Here is an 18785-nt window from a genome sequence, read left to right as displayed (position 1 = left end):
CTCGGGTGTGGACCAATCAACTTCAAGGACAGTGCACATTATCAGAGTTATGTCTTTTGTTTGTATTTATGACTGCAGGTATTGCAGTCTATGCAAACATGACTCCTTGCAAAAAGGTGTCAGTTTTGTTGCCAGATAGAAGGGTAAAGAACCAATTATCATATTTTTACTGGCAAATGAGGTCCCCATAGTGTATTGCCGCACAAGTTGAACTTATGCTTATGATGAATGTGGCACCTGTGCCACTGAGAATGTCAAAACACGCGTCTCAACATTTAAGCACCGGTTGTGAAAAAAAACATCTTGCTTTATTTTTACTTCGTTTGCAGCAAATATACGCCGGGGAATAAAATAAAAAGCCACAAGCACTACTTGAGGATATACATTTACACGACTTCAAGGCCGAACGGGCAGCCCGAGCGCTTCCCTGATCGCTTGCCCTTAGCGCCAGTCATAGGAACACTCCCGTCACCCTTGAGGCCATCCGTGATCAGGAGCTCACAGATGGCACACGAGTGCGGCCAGGCATGGTGGCCAGTGGTTGGCACCGTGCGAGTAAGGAGATCGTGTGTTCTGTTACCGCTTCCGCTGGCCCGCGTGTGAGCCGAGTCTGCCAAGCGCGTTCACAGCCCTGCACGCCAGCGAGCGCCGTAGCCTTAAGCCTGTGCCGTGGGCATCCTAAGAAATCTTTTCATCGTTCTCCCATCTACTTTCTGCACCGCCGGTCGTTTCGGCGCACGATGTCACGACGTTTTTGCTCCACGTTCCTGGAGCCGTCGTCGAGAAGCAAAACACCTCGGAGGGAGGGAGCTACCGAGAACAGCAGCGTCCTTCGCAGCGACGTGCACTGCGTCGAGCATCGTGCATGCATGCGGGGACATTTTTCTCCGCATCAACTCGGCGCTGCTGCGGTGGTAAGGACCACAGGTGTGGCCTTTCGGCGGTTCTGGGAGGGAGCTGAGTAAAAACTGTCGCCTTGTCGCCGCTTGGAAGCTATGCCCCACAAACTCGCGACTCCTTGGCCTCTGCAGCTCGTCCATGTGAACGAACGCTTCACGACAGGACGCTGCGGCTCTGTGCAGAATCCCGGTGGGGAAAAGCCCATCGTGGTCTGTGTGCTCGCAGTTGCTGTGTCCGAACGACCAATCCTGTGTGGGCGCTCGATTACACGTGGAGGGAGCAGCCGTGATGACATCCAATACACAATAGGCCAGTGGCCCAAACAATTGACCTCATGTCTGGATTGCCACTTCGAAGGAATGGATGGGTGGCCACCACTCATCACACAGGCGCTCTCTGCTGCTGCGGGGCTACATTGTCGGCAGAGCACCGTGCAGCGCACAGCATTGTTGTACCGTAGTGCGTTCCAACGCCTATGCTACCCGCCTTCACTTCTCTGCGCTGACCAGCCTGAAGGATGCTTAAACAACCCACGCGACCCACAAGGCATGGGGAGGCCCTCGTCCAGCAGTGGCATAGCAAAGAAGGCTGTACAATAATTGCAGAGGATTTTAAACGCGTGGCTTGCTTTTTGTTCTCTTCACGGTGGAATTGTCTCGATGCTCCGTGAGCTCCGTGAGCCGCACACAACGTGATGTTCATTGCTCGGTAAATGTAATTTGTGCTATCGCTAACATTCATTCATTTGTCGTTAGGCTGAGCGAGCTGTTTAATTGCTCCTGAGTTTGTGCCGCATGATACACGGTGACATTATATAAGGAAATGGTTTACGTGATTAAGAGTTATTTCATCATCGTGACTTTATAATTCTGCATTATACTGACTTCCCCCATCACCGCCCACCCCTTGTATTCCAATTGTAATATCAGCATCACGTGTTGAGATGAAGAAATCCCATTCTAAACTGTGCAGCCAGGAGTGTACCACCTTGTGCCGGAGAACGGCCGCACGAGATGAGATCACAGAACTATTGCTGAGGTCGCTTCAGTTGACCTCTTCGTCCACACGACTGTGACAACTTGGATACTCTGCAAAATGTGTTCATTATATGACACCGAACATTGAAAAAGCTAATTTAGTGTTTTGACTTAAAGCTTTCGTGACTGCAGGAATACATTTCTATGGCTCTTTCGGTAAAGCTACGTAGATAGAAAAATAAAAAATATATATTTCGACGTTTCGATCGCAACACAAGCAATCGTCTTTAGGTGAGACGATTGCTTGTGTTGCGATCGAAACGTCGTGATATTATTATTATTTTCTATCTACGTGGCTTTACCGAAAGACCCATAGAATACTAATTTTGTGTGATGGCTATTTTTTTTCTTTCTTTGCAGTAATTTTGAACCAGGCTGAGATGATCAACTCATCACACTTGAGAACACAGATCCATCACGGGCGGCTGAAACCTGGGATTCAATGCCAGGATTTCCATCGTGCTAGCTTAGCACTCTGACCTTTAAACCAACCTGGTCACCTCCACTGCCCCCATTCTTCAGTTGGAACAATGTGGCAGGAAAAACACTTAACATGCAATGGTTTCAACCCTTGCAACATTCACAAGCAAGAAAAGCAAGCTGGCATTATCAGCGTACATTAAAGGAACAAGTTAGCACCTCAGCCCTGCAGTTACCAGGTAGAATAGTCCATGGGACAGAACACAACTTGGTACCAACAAACGTAGCAACACTTTAGCCGTTTCCGATTTAGGCGGCCAATGTGGGTGAATTACTTGCCAACATCGCTCATTTAAAATGCTTGTCTCGTAAATCACTGGCCACGTTCGGCAATTGGTGGCACACGAGGGCGATGCCACCCCAGGAGGTTGTTTACAAGTGAGATATCCCTGGGTCTGGGATCATGGACCAGCAGCAGACATCCCGGCACCATAACGCCCACCGCGAATCAAGTGCAGCCTGCTCTCCTATAACGGCGCATGTTGTTTTCATAACGCGAATGGGATATAACGCGATTCAATTTATTAGGGAGCACATTTTCTATAACGCGGATGCGATTTGGCTACAACGCGATTGAGTGAACGGAGCTACGTCGCGCGAGTAGGAGGAATAAGCGGCCGTATGGCTGCTTCGGCGTAGCATCGCGCAAGGCCGTGGGATGCTGCTGGATTCTTCTAGATGCCACCCCACGCACCTCAGTCTATGTTCGGCCTGAGTTACGCACCGCGCGTATTATCGAGGACTGGCGCTCTAGCCCCCGTGTTCTAAATTATTTATTAAAATGCGATTTTTCCATAACGCGGTGTGTTCTTCAGGAAGGCGACTAGCGGCGCCGTTACAGGAGAACACGGACCGAGTCGGCACGCAAATAGGGGAGCTGTGAGAGAACTCTGGGGCTACTGCGTCCGTCAGTCTGTGCTCTGCTTCATCGCGTGAGCATCAGGGAGACAGGTCTTGTGGGACCCGGCTGGCGTCGGCATCCGCTGCAGAAGAAGAGTCGCACGGCGAGCTGCGTTCGGTGTGTTGTCCTCCGACCCCGCACACTCTGATTAGCACGGTTGGCTACGTACGGTGCGAAAGAAAGTTCAACATGCATACACATGCAGTACATACGAAGGGTGCGGTTGTGCTGAGCGGAAGTCCTCTTATTATCTTATGCACATTTTTTATTCCTTTTCAATTTCGCTTCGATTCCAACATTAACCCCTTTGGGTTAAAGTGCTTACAATGGCTTTCGAGGCAGTGGTAGTTGCCATGTGGTGGAAAAACGTTTCCCCCACGATAAATGTGGAATTTCCATGGCTGTTTCGAGGCCACCGACGGACATTAGCACCACCCCACGCTCACTTGAACATGGAGACACTTTGACTTTTTTTTTTAAATGGCTTTCTTTGAGAAAGAATTCTCGACAAAGTGCACCTCACGCATCGACCCTGTTCGGGGCACAAACTCGTAGGCAGTCGCCCACATTGTTATCACCAGGCCACTCGTCGGTTGCAGCTGCTGACATTCACAATCCAATCATCATTGACAATCGCCATTATCATCGACATCACCGCCACCATCACGATTATCCCAACACAGAGTCGCCATCGCTGCTGTCGAACACGCGATCGCTCGACACGACGCGCCGGCTCCGACCGCTCGCCTCTCGCACACGGAGCGCGATTCGCGCGTTGATGAACCGGGTGACACGCGCCGTCGTGGGAGATGTCACCCTCCACATCTTCGGTGACGGAAACATTGCCGCATTTTCACCGGACACAGGCCGATTCTCCCATCAGCACGCGGTGAGAGAGCATGCGTAGCCGAAGCCACGTTAGCGGCGGAACCAGAAACTCCTTCACCGATTCGCAACCTTGTCTTCCACGGACGGTTGTCCCCACGTACGCTGTGAACTATGCACACATCTTGACGAGTGACTGAAACACGTTTGGCCTGTCGGTAATGATCGAGACATCGGCGCGGTGTCGGAAAAAAATGAACGTTCGACAATTACACGTTCGTCGGGCCCGATAAATGCGGTAACGTTGGGATGTCGCGCAACAGATTGAACAGCTGTTGTAACTCCCACAATAACCAGGGCTTCATTTCATCTGGATATGTCTGGATCGGCGACCCAGACAATCTATCCACAGCCGGCGCCCCACATCCAGTATGCCTCTCCTCGCAGCAGCTGGCTACGACTAATCACGTGCCAGCCACTGCAATTGCATCGGCAGCGATCCGGAGGGAATATTCGTTGAGAAATGAAGCCCTGGTGACGACAAGAGAAAGCGCGCACAACGCGACGTTCGCTGCTCCCCCTCTCGACGGATCACCGGGGGCGGATCGAAGCGTTCTCAGCCTCGCTTAGTTCTCGATGGCGCGCGCGTTCCCCTCTTCCTCCTCCTGCTCCTCCTCCTCGAGCGCCTGGAAGTTGCCGAGCTCGGCGAACATGTCGTTGGGGTTCACGCAGTCCCAGTGGCACGAGCAGCTCCGAACCCACATGACGTTCCACGTGACAGTCGCGGCGGTGCCGGTGGCGGCCCCAGCGGCACCGCCGCCGCCACCGCCGCCGCCGCGCCCTCCGTCGTTGGGGCAGTCGAAGTCGACGGGGATCGTGTGCGTGCGCAGGGGCCGGCAGCAGCGCCCGTCCGTGCAGCCGCCGCAGTAGCGCAGCTGGAAGGCGGAGCGCGACACGCAGCCCGACAGCTCGAGGCGCACCGGCTTCTCCGCCACGTACACGCGCACGCACTTCTTGCCGTCCTGCACGCACGCGCACACGCACGCGCGTCTGTCGTCATCTCGTCCGCCCACTGTGGGTAGAGACGCAGCGGTCGATGTTGCTGCGTTCGAGTCCGCGGTACGTAGCCTGCTTTCGGCGCACTGCTGGATGAGGGCCTCCCTGCGCCGTGCGAGACGTCGTGGTGGGGGTTATTTGGCCACAGTTCACCACGCCGGTCAGTGCGGGGTGGCGAAGACGCGAAGCACAGACCCAGGAGCGCAAAAATACAGTCCGACAATGGATTTTGCGGCACTGTTTCCTACAGAGAACTTTGTACAAAAGCTTTGGCCGGACATGATGCAACCGAGTGGCAGCCACGGGAGGGAACGTGCCCGAAAGGATGACTACCGCGGAGATGGAGCGATGAAATCAGTCGATGTGCAATTATTACACCGTACGACTGTGAGTGGGAGGATGGGGGGGAGGGGCGCTTTGGGTAACCTTAGATCCATCAGTAGCTTGGTCACGGCTGCTACCGATGCAGCTGCTGATGACAATGGCGATGATAATGGTGATGCTGCTGATGCTGCTGATGCTAATAACGATGATGATGCAATTGCTGAATGCTGGTGGCGATGTGAAGGGTGCCGCGGCCGGCGCTCACCCGCACGCCCCGGGTGAGCGCGAGGTCGCACGGGCGCACGAGGCAGAGCCGCCGCTCCCTGAGCAGGTGGCAGCTGGGGTTGTCGTTGGTGATGCGCGTGGAGATGCCCACGCCGCACGAGCGCGAGCACGCGCTCCACTCGGTGCTCTGCACCAGGCAGTTCTTGTTCCACTGCTTCCCGTGGCCGCGGAACACTGCGGAGCGAGAGGGGGCGGCGGGGAGAGGGAGCAGCAGGGAGAGGGAGTGGCGGGAGGGGGGATACTTTTGACTTTTAAACAACTTTTATTGCCGCCAGTAGCAACAGCACTGGAGGCGATTTCGATATGAAATACACAAAGTCACCAGCAAACAAATAAAACAAACGCTATAAATCCACGCGCTGTGGCGCTAAATGCACCGCGCACAACACGAAAGAAAAGTCACGTGGTGGTGGTGGTCATCGCGCACGCCACGGTGACGAGCGAACGCTTCAGAAGGTGAACACGAGGGGGGAGAGGGAGCGGCGGGAGGGGGAGGATGCTCTCCCGATCGGCGTTTTCAACTCGGGTACGCCGAGTACGCTCCACTTCCATTTATCGTCACTCAACCTCGGCAAGGACCGCTCACCCTGCAGTGACAAGCGTGACGCGCGCCCTTGTCGCGACAGGCTGCCGCGTCACACGGCTGGCACTGATTAGACATATCCGCCAATGTGTGCACGTTGAACTTCTTTCGCGCCGTACGTAGCTATCCGTGCTCATCAGAGGTGCAATGACACGCACCCATCAGCCACACATCCATCCGTGACACAGGCTCATGATTGGCACCCATCAGTGACTAATCGGAGGTGACACACACGCACACACACACGCGCGTGCTTTGTGTGCGTTTAGTTTGTTGTCCTTCCCCCGCACCTCCGATTAGCACGGTTGGCTACGTGCGGTGCGAAAGAAGTTCAAAACACACACACACACGCACGACACACACCTGGCCGCGGCTTGCTCTGCAGCAGCGCCTTGGGCGCCGACTTCTTCACCTTCTTCGAGTCGAGGCAGTGCCACTCCTCACAGCAGCGGTCGGCCGACTTGAGCAGGCGGGGGCGCAGGCAGCGCTCCGCTGGCGGCCGCGGGCTGAGCGCGCAGCGCGCCACGCAGCCCACCGCGCCGTTGATGCAGGTGCACGCGTACTTGCAGCTGGGCAGGAAGCTCTGCCCGTTGTAGTAGCGATGCCCGTTCAGCTCGCAGCCCACGCCGACGCTGTCTGTGCGGCCGAGGGCGGTGTCGGCGGCGGTGCGGTGAAGGGGAGGTGGGTAGGGGGCACGAAGGCGGTCGAGTGGGGGGGGGATGTCAGTCGGGATCAACGTCGCGGGGACAGCGCGGCCTGGCCTAACGCTTTCCAGCTGAGGTGGAAAGGGTTTACGCGTTAGCTCGGTCCGTTCGTCCGTCATGGGGAAGAGGGGGGGGGACAAGGGGATCGGGCACGACAACTCTCGTCAAGTCGATCCACTCCGAACACAATTTGAGCGCATAGATGCCTTCCCGTTAGGGGCTTACACTGCAGAAAACTGGCCGAAGAGACACAAACCAACAGCGAAAAGGACAATTGACAAATATCCAGAATTCATCCTTCCGTGGCCCATGGCGTGTAGGAACGCGTTGCGTCATCAAGGAGGGCACTGAGCTTCGACTCACAGAATCTGAACGAAATCAATCCAGCGGATATATCACTTGTAAAAAAAACACACCCATCATGCTGGCTGCTTCACGATTCTCGTGGTGATATTCACATCGGGACAAAACTCTGCACAGGCCATGGGAGGGCAGCAGAGGTGGGGTAAGGGGCTGGTGGGGTTATAGCTCCAGGGCTCGTATTAGCGGCTGGTTGGTTCGGGTTAGCGTTAGCACGAATGATTCCAAAGAACACAGGATGAGATGTTACTATCCTTTGTGCAAGCACTTACAAGAGTTCGTGAACAGTGAGCCTGGTGAAATTTGGGGAGCGCATCGTCAGTAGTGAACCTTTGGTTCCTAGGGTGTTTCGGCCTTTCATACTATACACCCTCCCCAAAGGCGGCCAGCGACAGGGTGATCAATCCTACGCTTGTGTCCCATTCCCAATTAGTCATAGGAGTTGCCTTGTTGTTGATAGCCAACATCCCATGGGACTATGCATGGCAGGGGTGTCCTCCTCCCTGAGTCAAGCATTGTTGACTGCATACCTCCTGGCCCTCTCACTTTGGGGCCCAGCTGGGGTTTTTGCTCTTGATCCAGAGCCACTGACTGCTGTCTAGTATTGTCTGGTTGGTTAGGTGTAAGGTTGAGGTGTAGGATGAATATTGCATGGGCTAGTGTGGTTACCAGTTAGCTTGTTGAGAGCGATGGTTTGACTGTTGGGTTTGCTGTTTGGTTGGGGTTAGGCATAGTAATCGTAGCTGGTCGTCTCGTTAGTTCGGTTGGTTTGTGTGCATCGCCCTCTCATAGATCGTCCTCCCTCCGCATTACGGCGCACGGACCTTCCGTGCATGAGCCCAGACACCGATCTCGACCAAATATTCCCAACACCCATCTCGGCCTCGACGAGATTCACCACTGCAGGTGACGTGGATATTATCACAATTTCCGATCAAAGCAAATCTGACGAAGATGCGCACCGGTCAGGAAGCCACTGAAGATGTGCACTTTTAAATCATCTCGATTGAAACCTCATTTCTTTAGAACTATTTTGTGTTTAGTTTGTTGTCCTTCCCCCGCGTATCCAACTAGCACGGTTGGCTACGGTGCGGAAGAAGTTCAACGTCCAGAAATACAAAGTGACACTCCAGTGCCGGCAATGAATCACAGTGCCCGCTGTCAGAGCCCCACCCATCGCAAATTCACAATCGACCACGGGGCCAGAGCTCCTTCCACTGGCGACCTGCACGCCAAGATGTGGCCCGTGGAGGCTCGTGGAGCGGCCTGCCATGCTATGGCCCACGGAGAGATGCGACGGGCTGAGATATATAAAGAAATATGAAGATGATGGAGAGAGTGAGATGATGGCGAGATAAAGAGGTTGGCATGAGTGGGCTGTGGGCAAGAGGCGTTAGACGTAGGTGGTCACGTGTCGGGTCACTTGCAATTGAGACGATCCTGCATCTCTTGGGGTCAAGTTTAGCTTTTTAGTTTACACACGTGACGCCTTTCCGGCCCAAATCTGCCACTCAAAGCGCCATCATCAAGTTGAAACTCGGCGTGAAATGGATAGAGGTGTCCTCAACCAATCAACTCGGACTCGACACGTTTTTCTCGAGGCATGGACGACGACAAAGGTTGCCGTGACGTTGGTACATCACGTGACATAACAAGTTGAAGATCGCAGCTCTCTTTATTAAGAGAGAGAGCCGCACGCATGGGTTCGTCTTCCCTGGGTGTGTCAATTACATTGGCCGGGTCACGTTACTGAGCTCGCTACGTTAAACGAGACGTCTAGGGCATTCACATCAACACGACGGTGTCATCTCATATAACATTTACATGAAGTGCACCTTATAAGTGACAGCAAAGTTAAGCCTAAGTTCGTTATGTGTTTCCCCAAACTTGTACATTTTCGTATTGCTGAGTCTATCAGCCCATTGACTTTTGGGAACAATAATATCGAGCAAAATATCTAAATTCGTAAATAAACTCTTTGGGCAGTTTCAGTCTTTCTGGTCTCAGGCTAATTTGACAAATGCTGCCGGATCATCAGATATTACTGGCTAGAGCGCTCCACGTAACGTAATGCGACCCCATGCAATGCCAAAAGCCGATATAATACATCTCGTCTGCAAGGTGGCAGCTGACGCATATACACAAAGTTAAAGGCGCAGCCCTGCAAGTGGTTACTACACTGTTGGCGGAACGGGCCTCCGCTAGACGGAGCTCAAGAGAGCAGCCCTCTCGGAGGTAACTTTGGCCTTCTCTTCCACGCCGGCCAGACGTCTCGCAAGAGCTGCGAGTACGCACACTTTACCCCATCACACTAACTGTGGTGCATCCATGTCGACTGCTGGGATGGACAGACCTCGGCTGGGAGTGCTGGAGTGGGGGGAACAGACATGGACAAAACGCTGGCGTAGTGACATCAGTGGTGTAGTAACTACATTATCAGTGGCGTAGTAACTACATTATAAGTGGCGTAGTAACTACATTATCAGTGGCGTAGTAACTACATTATCAGTGGTGTAGTAACTACATTATCAGTGGTGTAGTAACTACATTATCAGTGGCGTAGTGACATCAGTGGTGTAGTAACTACATTATCAGTGGTGTAGTAACTACATTTCGATTTAAAGCTTTCGTGACTGCAGGGATTCATCTTCTTGGTTCTTTCGGTAAAGTCACGTAGAAGGGAAGTAATAAAATAATACAAATAAAACATAATAAAACAATTCTCACGACGTTTCGGCCACAACGCAAGGAGCCGCAGGAGCTTGTTGAAGGATCTCAAAGTTATGTGGAAACGCTCCCCGTAGAGGCGGTTAAATTTCGATTTAAAGCTTTCGTGACTGCAGGGATTCATCTGGCGCAGTAACTACATTATCAGTGCTGTAGTAACTACATTATCAGTGGCGTAGTAACTACATTATCAGTGGTGTAGTAACTACATTATCAGTGGCGTAGTAACTACATTATCAGTGGTGTAGTAACTACATTATCAGTGGCGTAGTAACTACATTATCAGTGGCGTAGTGACATCAGTGGTGTAGTAACTACATTATCAGTGGCGTAGTAACTACATTATCAGTGGTGTAGTAACTACATTATCAGTGGCGTAGTAACTACATTATCAGTGGTGTAGTAACTACACCTTATCAGTGGTGTAGTAACTACATTATCAGTGACGTAGTAACTACATTATTAGTGGTGTAGTAACTACATTATCAGTGACGTAGTAACTACTTTATCAGTGGCGTAGTAACTACATAATCAGTGGCGTAGTGACTACATTATCAGTGGTGTAGTAACTACATTATCAGTGGCGTAGTAACTACATTACCAGTGGTGTAGTAGCTACATTATCAGTGGCGTAGTAACTACATTATCAGTGGCGTAGTAACTACATTATCAGTGGCGTAGTAACTACATTATCAGTGGTGTAACTACATTATCAGTGGTGTAGTAACTACATTATCAGTGGCGTAGTAACTACATTATCAGTGGCGTAGTAACTACATTATCAGTGGCGTAGTAACTACATTATCATCTCAGGGGGTGCGGCAATCGCTCATTTGGGGCCCCAACATTGTGCATTTGTCTCGCGCGGTCGCACCGAGGCTATTCTATGTCGCGGCTCCTCTTTACCTAATCGCTTCGTTACGCTCACAGTCTCAAATATTTAACGCAGTAGGGGCACTGCGTTTAAAACAAGTTGTTGTTCTTTGACACTGTTGTTAAAAACGTATCTCATGGTGGTCGTCAAGGGGGGCCCAGTTCGTATCTTTGCGGGGGGGGGCAAGTCACCCCCTACCCCCCACACTAGCTACGCTCACTGGGACAATAGGAATATTTCTCAATCGTGAAACTGCTACTTCCCCCCCACCCACCACGTCCCCTGACCGACGCTTCATTCAAACCCCCCGTCTGGCGCGCGAGTCGGGCGGTAGGGCAGGGGGTGGGCGGGACACTTACGTGCGCACACTCCTATCTCATACCTCGGGCTGTCCCCCGAGTAGTCACAGTAGAGGTCCTTGTGAGGGTCGCACGTGTCCGCCTCCGTGCACACGTCGCCCGGCTGCCTGGCGCACACGCGGCAGCAGCCGCAGCCGTCGAGCGCCGCGCTCACCCCGACGGGGCAGCGCGGCTCCCCCTGCGCGCAGCGGCACGGCCACTCGCAGTACGGGCGACGAAGCGCCGACGCCGCCGCCGCTGCCGCTGCTGCTGCTGCCGGCAAAGCCCCCCCCACCGCCTGCCCGGCAGCGACATTGGGCCACACCTGTAGACGAAGACAAACAAGACGACGATATTACAGTGTTGACCCCACATCCACATTCTTCTCCACACTACTGTTGGGGCGCCGGTGTACGAGGAGTTGGGTGGCCAGCACTACGCCCGGCCACACTTTTTCGTCTCCCAAGTGGCAATGTTTTTAAGCACCGCACCAGGTCATCATTTGAGGCTGAGTGGACTTAGTCTATGCCCAGAGAATCGTCACTGGTGGTGGTCGTGAGCGGGAATCGTTAGCTCGGGTCGTCGGGGTTCACAGAGCGCGGCGCGCTAACCACTGCGCCACTTTGTGGAGAAGGACGGCGGTTGTCCTTTGGAGAGACTCGCCCCCGGCCATAGGAATGTGTAATTTCCGCTCCTCGCCGAGGGCTGCAAACAGGAGATGAGCGCCGTCGTAATGTTCACTTGAGCAGGAAGTCACTCGCGACTTTTGTTTCGGAATCACAAGCGGCGCTGTCGCCTTTTCCCACGATCGAATAATGGCCAAACAATGAAGCGAGGCCCACAAGTGACGCCTGGCAAGTGGACGGAGCTGTCGCCAGAGGAGACGTGGGGGGTGTTTTTGTTGTTGTTGCTGCGTTGCTGTCGGGAATTCCTTCTGTCGCCTCCACGGAGACAAATCTGTGCGAGCAAACACGGCGGGTGGCTGCTCCTCCTCCTCGTGGTCGTCCGGATCGCACCACCGCCCTCTCTCCTCCAGTAGCCCCCCTCCCAAACCACCTCACCGGACATGGAGTTTCTGAAAGGGGAACTCATTCACCGTGGAAATGCAATCGCCCAGAAACTTTAATGAGGCACACGGGAAGAAGAAGCCCCACCGAGTCTCAAGAACCATAAATATTCACCAGGAGGGTCTGGCTTGGGATGCTTGGGACGATTTTCCTTGCGGAGTATTTTCGCGTGCGGGAGGATGGACTCTGTACGCCCGGTGAAAACCCAAGCTCGTCAAGAGAGAACTCTCAACACTCTCAACCTCTGGGTGGATACATCGACCGCCTTGCCTTGCTTTACCGTCTCATGATGTGCAGAGAGGAACGTGAGAAAGGGAGGAGCATTGGAATATCAGTGGCGTATCTGTAAATGGGTCACTGTAAACTGCTTTAGGGTTGTGTTTCCATCGGTGTTACAGAGGCAATGATAGAGCAGCACGCGGTCTCGCATCCAGGTTTAACTGCTCCTCGTAAAAGTAAATGATCTCCCCGGCATAGCAACTCACGCCGGAATGTGCCACGGAGGAAATCGCTCGGGATGCGAACAGCAGAGTCAGTAAAGCCGTCGAGAGAGGTGGGAGAAAATTGAGTCCTCCACTGCTCCGCCAGTGGAGCTCTCGATTGTCAATTCACTGCTGGATGAGGGCCTCTCTCCAGCGCGCCCTGCGAGTCGCCGGGGTTATCTGACCATACTTCACCACGCCGGTCGGTGAAGGTGGCGAGCATTTGGGCGAGAGAGCAAAACAAAGTAGAGCGCAACAGCGCATTGTGCTGCACCGCAGACTGCAGAAACCTCCTGTGCACGGTGGCCACCCATCCAAGAGCCACCACTCTCCAGGCTCACCCCTGCTTAGCTTGTGAGATTGGACGGGGATCGGGCGCATTCCGAGTGGTGTATTCTATCATAGGTATTACGGCTACCTCTGAGACTCCTTCTTCAAGTGAGCTCGGAATTAAAGTTGGAAGCACTTTAATTCCCACCCGCTCCGCGTGTGAGAGAAATGTCCTTCGTGTGACGGTCAAACCCAATATTTCATTCTCAGCGCTGGAATTCAGCCAAGTTAAGTGCAGGAATTTAATGTTTTTCTGCGTGCAGTCAACTTGCCGTGTTAGTCTATGGGTCTCTATGCGAGTCGATGTGTGTCTATGTGAGTCTATGGGAGTCTGTGTGAATATATGGGTCTCTGTGTAAGTCTGTTAGTCTGTATGTGAGTGTACGTGTCTCTATGTGAGTCTATTTGTGTCTATGTGAGCCTATGAGTATCTATATAAGTCCGATGGTAACTGGGCTGAGACCAAAAACTCACTACACGTGAACACCGCTTCCATCACGGGCAGCGGCTCAATCCCCGTGGATCTCAGCAGTGCTGGCGCGCAGCGCTCAGCGCTCCGAGCTGTAGCCAGCACGGCCACCTTTACCCAACAGAGGTGAGTGATACGGCGTCTCGATGTCCGCGTCGCCTGGGTCGCTCCCTCACCTGCGCGCACGCGTGGAGCAGCAGCAGCGCTCCCTGCAGGTGCGGGCGACGGCGCATTGCTCCGGGCCGCCCCAGAGGCGCGCCCCGAGGGCTGCGTTGGCGTGGCCCGGCTTCAGGGTGGTGCCAGGAGGTCCACCACCAACCCGTGGGTTCGCAGGTGCCGTGTGCCAGCAAGGCGGTCACGGTAGCCTGGCCGGGTGAGTCAAGGTCGGCACGGGTGGCAGAGGGGGGGGGGGGGGTCTCAGGTGCAGGCGACGGGGTCCCCTTGGTGTGAGGGGGGCCGCTCTCTCCTGGCGCGGCAGTTGTTTTGGGGGTCTCAGCTACTTTAGCGAGAATTCGTCTTCCCCCTCCTCCTCCTCCTCCCTCTCGCTGCGCGGGCCCCCGTCCGCTGCGAGTGTGTGCGGTGGAGCTCGGTCGGCTGCGAGAAGGAGCTGCGTTGAAGGCGCGTCCCACCAAGCGACACGCAGCCACCAGCAAGCCTGAGCAGTGGTTGCCTGCCTGGTGATGTCACCACCAGCACGCGTGGCGGCGGTGGTGGTGGTGGTGAGGGAGGGAGGGAGGGGAGGGGCAGGGAGGGTGCTCGCTGGCGAGTGTGGGAAAGGGAGCGAGCAGCAAGCAGAGAGCCTCAGGGACAGAGAGAGAGAGGCACACGCGGGAGGGATGATGGTGGTGGTGGTGGGGTCTCGAGAGAGACTCGCGGCCAGCCGGCGGTACAAGCCACTGCAGAAACAAACACGTGTGTGTATGTGTGTGTGTATGTGTGTGCATGTGTGTGCGTGTGTGTATGTGTGTGTATGTGTGTGTATGTGTGTGTGTATGTGTGTGTGTATGTGTATGTATGTGTGTGTATGTATGTGTGTATGTGTGTGTATGTGTGTATGTGTGTGTATGTGTGTATGTGTGTGTATGTATGTGTATGTGTGTGTATGTGTGTGTGCATGTGTGTGTCTGTGTGTGTATGTGTGTATGTGTGTGCATGTGTGTGTATTTGTGTATGTATGTGTGTGCATGTGTTTATATGTATGTGTATGTGTGTGTGTATGTGTGTGCATGTGTGTATATGTATATGTGTGTATGTGTGTGTATGTTTTCGTGCGTCTGTTTATGTGTGTTGGTATCGGGAGCGGTGGCGCAGTTGTTAGCGCGCTGCGCTATCGGTGACGATTTTCTGATCCGGTCCTGAGGCCTCCCCTAGGTCGACTCAGCCTGAAATAAGTACCTGGTGTGGTGTGTAAACATCAGCACTGGGGAGACAAAGGCGACTGGGGTGGTGTTTGCGTCACCACACCATCGTGTGTCGTACCGGCCTTCACAGATGCTCGCTAACAGCACTTGCCGGAACAGCCCGTGTGGGCTAGTATGGCGGATCTTTGTTTTTGTATGTCATGTGTGTGCGTGTCTGTGTTGACGTGAGTGGGGGAGCGGCGCCTTAAGGATTAGCGCACGGATAGCAGAAGGGCTTCAGAGTCGACTCAGCCTTAAATAAGTAGCTATAGTGAGGTCTGTCAACATCAGCACTGGGAAGACAAAGGCGGCCGGGTGTGGTGCTGGCCACACCGACCTCCCCCCCACACGCGTTAACAGCACTTGCCCAACAGCTTGTTAAAGACTACCCCGGGGTGTCTTTGCTTTTTTTGTCGGTGCAATGTGTGTGTGGGTGTGTGGTGGCACCTCAAACCCGTGACGCCGTGGGGAGGCCGTTCATCGAGCAGTGGGTAGATCATGGCTGGTGGCTCAGCGGTAGAGCGAGCGGCTGGCTATTGCAAGGTCGCACGTTCAAATCTTGGTTAAGCGTTGACCCAGCCCATCATCCCTTCCTCGGGAGGGGTCATCTAAATCAGGACCACTTTGTGGGGAAGTCCACAGTGGCTCTGCCATGGAGGGTCTCGCCCCCACACCCCCGCCACAGCAACGTGGAATCTCCACCACTGGCTAAGGGAGGAGATCCCGTCGAGTGAGTGTCCTCAGTACATTATCAGTGACGTAGTGACTACATTATCAGTGGTGTAGTAACTACATTATCAGTGGTGTAGTAACTACATTATCAGTGGTGTAGTAACTACATTATCAGTGACGTAGTGACTACATTATCAGTGGTCGTAGTGACTACATTATCAGTGGTGTAGTAACTACATTACCAGTGGTGTAGTAACTACACTATCAGTGCTGTAGTAACTACATTATCAGTGGCGTAGTGACTACATTATCAGTGGTGTAGTAACTCCATTATCAGTGCTGTAGTAACTACATTATCAGTGGCGTAGTGACTACATTATCAGTGGTGTAGTAACTACATTATCAGTGCTGTAGTAACTACATTATCAGTGGCGTAGTGACTACATTATCAGTGGTGTAGTAATTCCATTATCAGTGGTGTAGTGACTATATTATCAGTGGCGTAGTAACTACATTATCAGTGGTGTAGTAATTCCATTATCAGTGGTGTAGTGACTATATTATCAGTGGTGTAGTAGCTACATTATCAGTGGTGTAGTGACTACATTATCAGTGGTGTAGTAATTCCATTATCAGTGGTGTAGTGACTATATTATCAGTGGCGTAGTAACTACATTATCAGTGGTGTAGTAATTCCATTATCAGTGGTGTAGTGACTATATTATCAGTGGTGTAGTAGCTACATTATCAGTGGCGTAGTAACTCCATTATCAGTGGTGTAGTAACTACATTATCAGTGGTGTAGTAACTCCATTATCAGTTGTGTAGTAACTACATTATCAGTGGTGTAATAACTACATTATCAGTGGTGTAGTAACTACATTATCAGTGGTATAGTGACTACATTATCAGTGGTGTAGTGACTATATTATCAGTGGCGTAGTAACTCCATTATCAGTGGTGTAGTGACTACATTATCGGTGGTGTAGTAACTACATTATCAGTGGCGTAGTGACTACATTATCAGTGGTGTAGTGACTACATTATCAGTGGTGTAGTAATTCCATTATCAGTGGTGTAGTAATTCCATTATCAGTGGTGTAGTAACTACATTATCAGTGGCGTAGTGACTACATTATCAGTGGTGTAGTGACTACATTATCAGTGGTGTAGTAATTCCATTATCAGTGGTGTAGTGACTACATTATCAGTGGTGTAGTGACTACATTATCAGTGGTGTAGTAACTCCATTATCAGTGGTGTAGTAACTACATTATCAGTGGCGTAGTGACTACATTATCAGTGGTGTAGTGACTACATTATCAGTGGTGTAGTAATTCCATTATCAGTGGTGTAGTGACTACATTATCAGTGGTGTAGTGACTATATTATCAGTGGTGTAGTGACTACATTATCAGTGGTGTAGTGACTACATTATCAGTGGTGTAGTGACTACATTATCAGTGGTGTAGTGACTATATTATCAGTGGCGTAGTAACTACATTATCAGTGGTGTAGTAATTCCATTATCAGTGGTGTAGTGACTATATTATCAGTGGTGTAGTAACTACATTATCAGTGGCGTAGTAACTCCATTATCAGTGGTGTAGTAACTACATTATCAGTGGTGTAGTAACTCAATTATCAGTTGTGTAGTAACTACATTATCAGTGGTGTAGTAACTACATTATCAGTGATGTAGTAACTACATTATCAGTGGTGTAGTAACTCCATTATCAGTGGTATAGTGACTATATGATCAGTGGCGTAGTAACTCCATTATCAGTGATGTAGTAACTACATTATCAGTGGCGTAGTAGCTACATTATCAGTAGCGTAGTAACTACATTATAAGTGGTGTAGTAACTACATTATCAGTGGTGTAGTAACTACATTATCAGTGGTGTAGTAACTACATTATCAGTGGTGTAGTAACTACATTATCAGTGGTGTAGTGACTACATTATCCGTGATGTAGTAACTACATTATCTCTTTCTAGATCCCATCCGTGAAGGATGTCATTCCTGACTTACAGTACCCCGGTGTTTACAAATTGAGTTGTGCCTGCGGTGACTGCTTTATCGGGGAGACGAAACGACATATTTCTGACCGAATTCGCGAGCACAAATCAGATTTGAAACACGGCAGAACGAATTCTTCGGCAGTAACTGACCACTGCTACAACACAGCCGGTTCTCATGATATTGTTTTCTCCGATACCAAAGTACTCTGCAAACCTCCCGGGTACCACCAAAGATTTGTCCATGAAGCCATCCAAATATACAAACATAGACACAACTTCAACCGAGAGAATGGTTTAAAATTAAGAAATCATTGGAACGATGTCATCAACCAAGCCAAACTCTAGCTGCCTTATAATTGTACAGCCATAGTAGTTATTTACCTTTCCACACACTGCTTGCATGCTTTGGAATATAACCCACCGGCGAGCATAACAAAAGGCGGCTTAATCCGAGCTCGCTTATCTACTTCCGCCATCGACATCACAAAGTTCCAGGCGTGTCTGCAGCTGCAGCACACAGGTCGTCACCTCACCAGCTGATACCCCCCCCCCCCACGGCCCATCCTGGCCCCTCCCTTCTCCCCTTAACCAGTATATAAGGTCCTGTCTCTTAGATCTCTCTTCACTTGATACAGTAATTTTGCTACACGTCTAGACGTCTTCACGTCTACACGTCTTCACCTCTTCACGGCCTCAGCTGCGCTTGAGATGGGAGAGCCCCCCCGCCACATTCCCACCTTAGCAAGCGAGTGGCGAGCGCCACGCTCGTGGTTGTGATCGATTACCGACAAAGGCAGCTCAGCCCCTCGCTAAGGGCCTCAACGAGTTCCAGATCTGCGAGTCGCAAGGAGGGGGACGACGAGCTGCTCCGCTTCGTGAGTGGCCCCACGGGTCGAGGCGGGGACGCCGAGGGCTTCGTGGCGAGCTCCGGGCTGGATCCCGTGGGC

At 52.0% G+C, this 18785-nt stretch overlaps 1 protein-coding gene across 1 annotated transcript; it reads right to left on the bottom strand.

Moving 5' to 3' along the window:
* Positions 1-2229: 2229 nt before the first annotated feature.
* On the bottom strand, positions 2230-14406 carry LOC133347456 (CCN family member 2-like). Its single transcript, XM_061559712.1, has 5 exons — positions 13919-14406; positions 11416-11719; positions 6755-7027; positions 5789-5982; positions 2230-5165 (listed from the first exon to the last, which is right to left on the bottom strand). Exons 1-5 carry the CDS (start codon positions 13973-13975, stop codon positions 4770-4772), a joined length of 1224 nt encoding a protein of 407 aa, XP_061415696.1. The 5' UTR covers positions 13976-14406; the 3' UTR covers positions 2230-4769.
* Between the last annotated feature and the right edge of the window lie 4379 nt (positions 14407-18785).

The sequence above is a fragment of the Lethenteron reissneri genome, chromosome 26 (assembly GCF_015708825.2).
Source record: "Lethenteron reissneri isolate LAM-NWPU_2019-01 chromosome 26, ASM1570882v1, whole genome shotgun sequence".
Classification (NCBI taxonomy): domain Eukaryota; kingdom Metazoa; phylum Chordata; class Hyperoartia; order Petromyzontiformes; family Petromyzontidae; genus Lethenteron; species Lethenteron reissneri.
Note: the sequence above shows the minus strand (reverse complement) of the source record. Positions and strands in the feature narration are given on the sequence as shown.